The sequence below is a fragment of the Mesoplodon mirus genome (assembly GCF_964341445.2).
Source record: "Mesoplodon mirus genome assembly, chromosome: X".
Classification (NCBI taxonomy): Eukaryota; Metazoa; Chordata; class Mammalia; order Artiodactyla; family Ziphiidae; genus Mesoplodon; species Mesoplodon mirus.
In genome coordinates this window covers 36,340,176-36,350,205 of record NC_138981.1, presented here as the reverse complement: position 1 = coordinate 36,350,205, position 10,030 = coordinate 36,340,176, and the positions used below count along the sequence as shown (strand labels likewise).

Here is a 10,030-nt window from a genome sequence, read left to right as displayed (position 1 = left end):
TCTTTTGAAATGAAATGCTATTATGTTAAAGGAAGTGGGTAGCTATAGAATCCCTTGTAATTATCTCCAAGTGGATTGGCTACTCTACGTTTACCCGTTGATCACGTGTGCACTGGTAGACAAGCAATGGGTATTTCCATGATTAATTTGTATGAAATGGTACTCATGTATGGAGTAGAAATTCTAGCTTTGCAATGTAGGCACATATTCTGGCTTTTCAGCTGTCGTGGACACTGGGTTTGGAAGATCACGACTCTTAGAAGTCTTAGTACCTTCATCTATTAAATGAAAAGAATCCCTACCCTCTCAAGGTACTGGCTTAGATTTCTTGCTCGTTATTATAAGCAGGCATGCTTGTCCTGTAACCAAAAGCTCAGTGTAGCCTACCTCCTGAGCAAGGAAGTAGAACTTCACACACACCTTCAGCTAACTCAGCTCCACTTGTTCTGTTAAAGCAACTTGGGAACCATGGAGAATGTAACATATGGGAATTTAAAAAAATAGAGTCCAGAAAAAACATAAAGAAAAAGATCCTTTACATTGGTCTTAGCAACGAATTTTTGGATATGAAACCAAAAGCACACATAAAGCAAAAATAAACAAGTGGGACTACATTAAAATAAAAAGCTTCTGCACAGCAATAGTCACCAAAATGAGAAGGCAACCTACAGAGTGGGAGAAAATATTTGCAAACTACATATAAGGCATTAATGTCCAAAATATTGATATATAAGGAACTCCTACAACTCTATAGCAAATAAAATCCAATTAAAAAATGGGCAGAGGATGTGAATAGGCATTTTTCCAAAGATGTACAAATGGCCAACAGGTACTTGAGAGAGTGCTCACCATCACTAATTATTAGGGAAATGCATATCAAAACCACAATGAGTTATCACCTCACACCTGTTAGAACAGCTATTATCAAAGAAACGAGAGAACACACACAGGATGTGGAGAAGAGGGAACCCTTGTGCGCTGTTGGTGGGAACGTAAATTGGTGCAGCCACTATGGAAAACAGTATGAAGGTTCCTCAAAAAAACTAAAAATAGAGTTACCATATGATCCAGCAATCCCACTCCTGGGTATATATCTGAAGGAAACATAAACACTAATTCAAAAAGATACATGCACCCCAATGTTCATAGCAGCATTACTTAATTGCTAAGGTATGGAAGCAATGTAAGTGTCCATCAACAGATAATTGATTAAAGAAGATGTGGTCCATATATACAATGGAATATTATTCACCCATGAGAAAAAAAGAAATCCTGCCATTTGTAACAACATGGATAGACCTGAGTGCACTATGCTATGTAAAATAAGTCAGAGAAAGATATACTGTATGATCCCACATATATGTAGAATATAAAAAAAAAAACCAAACGCAGAGAAACAGAGTAGAATGGTGGTTACCAGTGGTTGGGAGGTGGGGGAAATGGGGAGATATCAAAGGGTTAACAACATCCAGTTATGAGATGCACAAGTTCTGGGGATCAGAACTATAGTTCAGCATGATGAGTATAGTTAACAATACTGTATTATATACTTGAAAGTTGCTAAGAGAGAAGATCTTAAATGTTCTCACCACAAAAAAGAAATGGTAATTGAGGTGATGGAGGTGTTAACTAATCCTACTATGGTAATCATTTTGCAATGTATCAGTGGATCAAGTCATCACCTTGTACACCTCAAGCCTACACAATATTATATCAAATATCTTGGTAAAGCTGGAAAAAAAAGAATTGACTGTATGTGAAAAGTCAAATGACAGGCTGAGAGAAAATATTTGTAATAAATACATCCAAGTAAGGATTTGCATCACGAATACATAAAGAATTCCTACAAGTCAGTTAAGATAACTGAATTTTTAAAAACACACAAGACTTGAACACCTCATAAAAGAGGCTATTGGGACTTCCCTGGCAGTCCAATAATTAAGACTCTATGCTTCCACTGCAGGGGGCACAGGTTCGATCCAGGGGGTCAGGGAACTAAGATCCCCCATTCCTCGTGGTGCAGCCAAAACAAAAAAAAGGAGGAGGACATCAAGGTGGTCAATGACGAACTGAGTGTTCGGTATCACTAATCGTAATGTGAAGGCAAATTGAGATACCACCGTGCACACCAAATTGCTAAAATGTAAGTCTGAGAATAACAAGTGTTGGTGAGGATGTGGAACAACTGGAACTCTTCTACACTGTGGTGGGAGTATGAATTAGTATACGACTTTGGAATAATGTTCGGCAGTACCGTCTAGAGCTAAATATACCTTATTTCTGAGCAAGGTTGAAATGTCAACATTTTATAGTTTGAAAGTCAGATCAACCTTAGTCACAATGTTTCACATTGAAATTATATAATGGTGAGATCTGAATTCAAGTTAGAAAAGTGTATAGATTTCTTGTTTACCAAAGTATAACAATATTTATCAGTATACTACTGAATGCATAGTTTGCAAAAAGGTGAACCATGGGTGGGGCTCTATGTAGGATTTTATGGAAAAGCCTCATTTTATTATATAATAGAAATTTAAATGAAACTTTGAAAAGTTTTGGGCTACATATGTTTCCATAGAAGAGATCTACTTAACTCTCTAAAAATGCTGACCTTTTGACGAGGCAGTATCTGAAGGTGTGGGTCAGTAGCCTTCATAAGCCTTTTAGGGTTTACCTCATGCAGAGTTCAGGCTAATAAATGCATATAGTTAAACACCATCTCCATCCTAATTACAGAGAAGAGGGAGCTTTTTAATCCACTTATTTGGGAACAGATCAATAAATGCTTTTACTAGTTTTTAAGGATGGTTCATTAAGAAGGAAAAAATAGATTGCAGATAATATATACTGCACCTATTGCTAAAATGCTCTTTAAATCAAGCGTAAGGATTTCATACTTTAGTACAAGCCAGGGCATTGGGACAACTGAATGGTATGATGTCATCTCTTCTCTAGACAGAGTTTATTCAATCCAGAGAAGAAGGAAGGAAGGGTAGAATACATGCTCGTTAGGAACAATAAAAGGAAGAATACATGCTCATTTCCTTTTTTAAAAATGACATCCAGACTTAAAACTCTGAAATCTTCCTCTAGCCTGAAATATGAAGGGTCTATGTTTGCAGCCAACAGTACATCCTGTTTATGATAAGTGATTCAAGGTGCTGGAATGTCCATTAAAAAAAAATCTAACCCTTCAATTTTTACACTGCCCCATGCTATTTCAGTGGAGTGGGAGCTTGTATGGGGGAATGTGTCATTGTGTAAGGTGGTCCACCTCCAATCCCCTGTGGAAAAAGATGGAATATAGAAATGTGTTTAAAAACTTAACCAAAGAACAAAACCAGAACATAGCAATTTGTAATGACTATTTATTAACACATGTATCACAAACGTTCACAATATCAATGCATTCTTGTTGGCATGCGAGACAGAGGAATTGTTTTTTAGGATCTTTTAAAAATATTTTGACTATTGTTCCCCCTTCACACTCATTTTTAAATTGATTTGATGAGGTCCTCGATGTCTGTAATGTCAACGCAAAGAAAAAAATATAGAAAGAAGTAACAATTAGCAGTTAATTGGGGAAAAACAGAAGTAATATTATTTCCTTCACAGGAAGCAACAATACAGCTTTGTAACAGGGTTATACAGGTGCACTAAACTGTCTATAAGTTCCCAGGCATGTAACAGTAAGGAGCAAGGATGCCAACCAAAGCTCGACAATTTCCTTCGTGCGGGACACGTGCCTTTTTCTCCTCACGGACAATTACCAATGTATCCCTTTACATGTCCTAGGCAGCCTGAAGAAGGTAGGAAAGAGCCTTAGTAAAAGGGAAAACCCAACCAAAGGAGATTAAGCCAAAAGAACAGATAGCTATCTGCTTATCTACATCTAGGGGGGTGCGGCATTTATCAATCATGATCAAGGGCTAACAGGAGCCTCCCACACTACATGCAGGGCCCTGCAGGGCCAGTGATGGTATGGAGAACCAGTCACCTACAATGAGCTGCAGTTGGACCAAATACAGATGGAGGAGGTGGCACACACAGAGCTTTGGGTGGGGTCCCCTAGGACTTAGATGCAGGGAACCTGGCTACACTCTGGCACAACAGGGCTTCACAAGATGGAATGCTACGCATGATGCAGGCTCAAAGGTGGAGCAGAGACTGTGTGGGAGTGTCAGTTGCACGGGGTGAGGGTGTTAGGTGTATTATGTACTGTGCTCTAACATTATTTGGAAGTCTTTCAAAGATTGCTGCAGTTCCTTTCGAAAACAGGTCTCTTCTTCCATCATTCTTGAAAGACTAAGAGAAATTAAAACATGTGAGTGACTCACCATTAATAAGGCCTTAAAATAAGGTAACAAGCTGAAGAGAGCGTTCTGACGTTTTCCAGAGCAGTGATCACATCTCCTCCCCAGCACCACAGAAATGAGGCTTTGGCATGTGGCCAAGTGCCACCCAGATCAAAGAGTGAAGTGGCCAGGCAGCACTCTTGTCCCTTTGAAGGGGAGTATGTACCTCAAAGGGAGAATCCTAGATTTAACCTCCCCCCACCATCACTCACCTTCTTACACCATCTCATACTGGTTGGCCGTGATGAACCGGGACAGACAGCAGGCCAGCAGCATGCCAATCAGCTGTTGGCAGAAGGAAAAAGAGAACGAGGCTCTGAAGTCACTGAGCTAACACATTTCTAACACACACCCCTCCGATGTAATTTTTAACAACTGAGGGCTTTTGTACATGAATGGGGAAAAGGCGCTAGGGAAAACGATCAAACCTGATTTCAGTAGTGGGATCTAAGACTTAGGGAGTCTAAGTGCTAGTGGAGGTCAGCTGGAGGTTCTCCAACTGACCATAAGGTTCCAAGTCTAGCTCACTCTGGCCGTTAAAAACAACTTTTGACATGTAAGTAGTAGTAAAACGTGTTCATGTGTTCTGAGAGTAATGAAAAAAATTAAGTACCACAGAATTAGCAAGATAGTAACAAAATGCCAGAATTCAAAACCATAAGTGCATGCATTGGGAAGCTATCTCAACATAGGATGATACCCCAGCCATACCCGGCTGACAGGACAATAGTTCTTTCCTTGAGACAATGGGACGCTAATCCTTGACTGGGTGTTGTCAGTAGTGAAGTAAGTCATGGCTTGTGAGAAGTGGGGCGGAGGGGGACTTTAATTTCTCTTTGTCTCTAAACCATGTATATATTTTAGGCCCAAATGGGCCCATCTACACCCAAGGTCTATCCCTTGGTTTTTCAGGGGCCCCAGCACAACCAATATCTGGGTACCTCCACCTCCTCAGAAGACCGCAGTCTTCTGCCCACTTTGTGCATTGACTTAACCTGTAACACAGGTGGATCTGGTAAAAAGCTGTTGTAACACTAGGAAGACATCCTTAAGCACAGATAGATGCTTAAGGATCTGCTCATAGGAAACCAAAATTCCCATACCTGCTGGAGGATCAGCACTCTTTGGACAGGACCCTGATTGTGCACTGGAGTGTAGAGGGCTGCAGCTTCTCTTGGCCATGTGGGGTCCCTTCTCCTTAAGCAATTGGCCATGTTTAATTGGTTCAGAGGTGGCAATGACCTTTAGAGATAATCTAGTACAGTGTCAAATGTGGCCCCAGGACCAGCAGAATCAGCATCATCTGGGACCTTGTTAGAAACACATTCTCAGGCCCCACCCCAAACCTGCTGAATCAGACACTCTTGGGGCTGGGGTCCAGCTATTGGTGTTTTAACAAGCCTTCCAGGTGAGAGTACCACTCATCCAGTCCATCTGGTCACCCTTATCTTATAGGTGACACGTTGGGTCCCACTGTTGGTCAAGGCAACACCTCAACTCTGGTCTAGCTCTCCGCTCAATCCTGCAAGTTCCAACCTGCCTCCCTTTCTTGGTGAAGTACCAGAGTCTTTCTTTTTCAAATGGAAATCGTGCTGTGAAATCTGCAAACTATAACTTCTGTCAGGTAAGGAAAATCACCCTACTGGACTTACCCTATCTCCTACCAAGGCTCTGGCCACCATCATTTTGTGCCACAAAATACATAGTATCGTGCACGTACCACCAAGTGGCCAGAGGAACCATGGCTGTAACCTCCAGAATATTATGCCAAATGAGAAACTAAAATCCTTGTGAGTGCAAGGAGTTTGAACCTTATAGCTTGTCTCTTTTCATTAGAACTACCAGTTTTTAGGACCAACATACACCAGATCACACTTGATATGCTCAAAATTCAGATGCCAGCCAAAACCTAAGTATTAGAGGCACATAGCACAATCAGGAATATCGAGTTATTTAATCCTTACTACATGCCTGGGCAGTATTACCATCCCAACTGTCCACAGAAGAAAATGGGTTCAGCAGAGGTTAAAGAATCTCCCCCAAACCATACAGGTAACCCACACAGAGTTTAAGGCTCCACCCTGGGGCCTAGACCCCTTTCCTCTCCAGAATAACTCCTCTGCCTCACGCCACCAAGGGTTCCTTCCTGCCTTACAGTGCAGACTTCAGGGAGAGGACCGTCAGTGGGCATCTCTTTATTTGATCTCAAGTTCCTAGACCCTCCTTTCTTTGTAAAGCTTAGTGCTTTAGGTTTTTCTCGTTGACCTCGTGTGTTTTAGCACTTAACAGTAGCCAGCATTCCATTTTACAGTTTGCAATGCTCTTGGCCCCCATGGCAATTCATGAGCCACACAGCCAGAAAATTCTGCAGTACACTTCAATTTTTCTTGCACCTGAGATGTCTGCTTTCAAGGGAATATAGCATGTCCCTCCACCTTTTTTTCCTCAAACAGAAACAACATCATCCTTAAGCACCAGACAAACTTTCTCACAGAAATAATAACTTTTAAAAATATAAGTAAAAATAAAAGCTATTTGCTTTCAAACTAACTATGTTTTGTATTTCTAGGGCAAGAATATACCTTCTGTTTGCCCATGGGAGAAGACATTTTTTTAAATTATTTTTTAACATCACTGTGAAGTTGTTAGAGCTTAAAATTGATCAAGGGTTCATTATACAACTTACGATTGTCATTATCACTCACATTTTGATCCGTTAGGTTTTTGTTCCAACCTTATGTATACTATGAACGCAATTTATTACCGTAAATTTAAAAAAAAATGACGCATCATGAAATTTTGAGTGAAGAAGAATTTTTTGGTGAATTTTACGCAGATACTTTCTCTGTCTGAGTCACATATATACTAGCGTCTCAGAAGATGACAGTTCTTCAGAATATAGTTCTGATTCAGACGATGTGAATATTAGACCAACAAAAGACAGAAAACCTTAGTGATTGATTCTTATATGCAAAGTGAAAACGAAACTCATGGTGCTGGAGAATGCTCCTTTGCTTCTACAGAAGAGTGGATTGAAGACAACATTTCACGAAAATTAGAAGACTTTACAGGTGTGGCAGGTGTAACTATTGACTGTAATAATGCACAAAGTGTTAGTGAAATAACAGAATTAATCTTTGGTAACTTTTTCGAGTTGGTCGCTTCTCAAACGAACCTGTATCACCAACAGAATGAAAAATCGTATAAAAAATATAAGGCTTTAAAATGGACTGATGTAACTAACAGTGACATGAAGAAGTTTCTTGGATTAATAATTTTGATGGGACAAATAAAGTCACACTGGAAAGAATATTGGTCGACTGATCCCTTACTTAAAACACCTATCTTTCCAAAGATTATGACGAGAACAAGGTTCAAACAAATAATGACATTTCTTCACTTTAATGATAACTCAGAAACTCCACTTCCTGCAGACAGAATTTCAAAAGTTAAACCTCTTCTGGATTATTTTCTACCAGAATTTCAACTGATCTATATACCTAAACAAGAGCTATCACTTGAGGAGGCAATGATAAAGTGGACAGGACGACTCAGATTCAAATCCTATAATCCCGGAAAACTTACAAGATATGGAATTTTGGTCAGGATGGTTAGCAAAAGTGAAACTGGATATATATGCAACCTTGAGATTTACACGGGTGAAGGAAAGAAACTGCAAGAAACAATATTATCGGTCCTACAACCTTATCTTGGTTCATGGCACCATATTTACCAAGACAATTATTACAACAGTGTGTCCACATCTAAAATATTGTTGAAAAGTAAAACCAGAGTTTGTGGGACTATAAGAGACAGTCTTGGTCTACCAAATCAATTAAAGGAGAAAGGTAAAAATCTACAGAGGGGAGAAATGACATTCTTACAGAAGGGAGAAGTGATTCGTCTTATATGGAAAGACAAGAGGTTAGTCCACATGGCGACACTATTCATGACGCCTCCACAGCATCTACAGGAGAGGAAGACAGGAGGACTGGCCATCAGGTAACTAAGCCCACTTGTATATTAGAGTATAATAAATATGTGAAAGGAGTTGATCGATCTGATCAATATCTGGCAAACTTCAATATCCTCTGGAAAACTCGAAAATGGTATAAGTGGGTTTCTATTAGATTAATTGTGGTGTATTCAATGCGTTTAAAATTTATTGTAGCCTTAGTGCACAGAATAAAATGTCTTACAAGCAATTTTTGTTAGCAGTAGCTAGAGAATGGGTAACTGACCATTCTGGTGAATGTAGTGGTAGTCCCGCACCTGGTCCTTCTTGTGGCGTTTCTGAAAGAGCCCCCTGCAAGGACCCACCTTGTCGAACATCAGGTAAAATAAACGAACATCTTCTAGAGGAAATGATACCCACAGGACTAAAATTAAAAATGCCGCCAGAAAGTATAGAGTCTGCTCTTCCAGGAGAAAGCACAGTGAAACATGGTATATTTGTAATAGATGTTCTGTTCCCCTGCACAGAGGTGCCTGCTATACCGCCTATCACGCTCTAACGAAATATTAGAATGCTTTAGTAAGACGTGAACAAAGTTTCAGGTAAGTACATTAAGTGCAAAAAAAGTTGTTGATATTTACTCAAACGCGGGTGTTTCAATATTCGCTTACAGAACAAATCGCCGGCCACAGGCGTTAGTTTCTGCAAAAATCCCCCAGTCAATATTGTTAACATCTACTCAGAAATTGTTCCAAAAAAAGTCCTGAGCTGAGGCACATACAAGCTTTGTGAAAACAGCAGTTTACATATATTGGCTTTTATTTTAGTTAATTCTAGTGCAAGAAAAACTAGGATTTGGGATATGGTGGGTGTTTTGAATTGTTCGCAGGATTACTGACGTCAAATCTGCTACAGTGTCTCATCATATTTGAGAGAAAACTTTGATGTCTCATTTCCTTAAGCACCAAGTTAAGGGAAAGCGGGGAGTGGGGGAAACATCCTATACTTAATACCATTTACTACCAGATTATTTCTAGGTACATAACTGAAAGCCTGGTAAAGACATAGCCTCTTCCTCAGAGTCAGGACCAAATGCTCGCTTGCCACTAGACCTGATTAATCTGTACACAGAAAAATCCATCTTTATTTAGATAAAACCCTTTTTTGTTTTAGGTTAAATATATGTAAATAGCGCCTCAAAGAACAGAGGTATGCTCTGGGGGATTCCAGGCTGCCCCTCAGAAGCACACTGCTGATGTGTCTTAAAGCTGGAGTCTGCGGGCACCAGAACAAACTTCAGCTTTAAACCCTGGAGGAAGACAGGAAAAGGACAGCTTGCTCTTAACGCTAAACAGCCCTCAGGACAGAGACCCCAGAGTCACCTCTCCCTCTCCCCGTGGCTGGCGAATTGTCAAATGCCGTACAGCCTAGGGAGTCTGAGGTCAGATTATTTATATTTGGTCGTCTAAGACTTTGTAATTAGCCTTCATCTAATCGTTGGAAGTAACATTTTATTTTTACCACTCTCGGCCTTGTCTGTACTATATAGTCTGCTTTCTTCTGGGTCATGAAAACCTCCGGGAGGCCCTTTGAGAACTGAGAAGCCAGAGAGGGAAGGAGAGACTTACAAAAGGTCTACTCTAACCTTCTCGAAGCATCCCCACAAAGAGAGCACCAGTAACAGGGATCACGTCGCTGGGACTCTGCTAATTACCAGGAA

General features: G+C 40.2%; 1 protein-coding gene across 1 annotated transcript in view; it reads right to left on the bottom strand.

The window, feature by feature from the left end:
• Positions 1 to 3,354: 3,354 nt before the first annotated feature.
• TSPAN7 (tetraspanin 7) overlaps positions 3,355 to 10,030 on the bottom strand; it is a 146,967-nt gene continuing 140,291 nt past the window's right edge. The window contains exons 7-8 of the mRNA XM_082610287.1: positions 4,568 to 4,640; positions 3,355 to 4,305 (exon numbers count right to left, since the gene is read on the bottom strand). Coding sequence (XP_082466413.1) covers positions 4,572 to 4,640 — 69 coding nt within the window. The 3' untranslated portion in view covers positions 3,355 to 4,305; positions 4,568 to 4,571. The remainder of the gene's footprint in view (positions 4,306 to 4,567; positions 4,641 to 10,030) is intronic.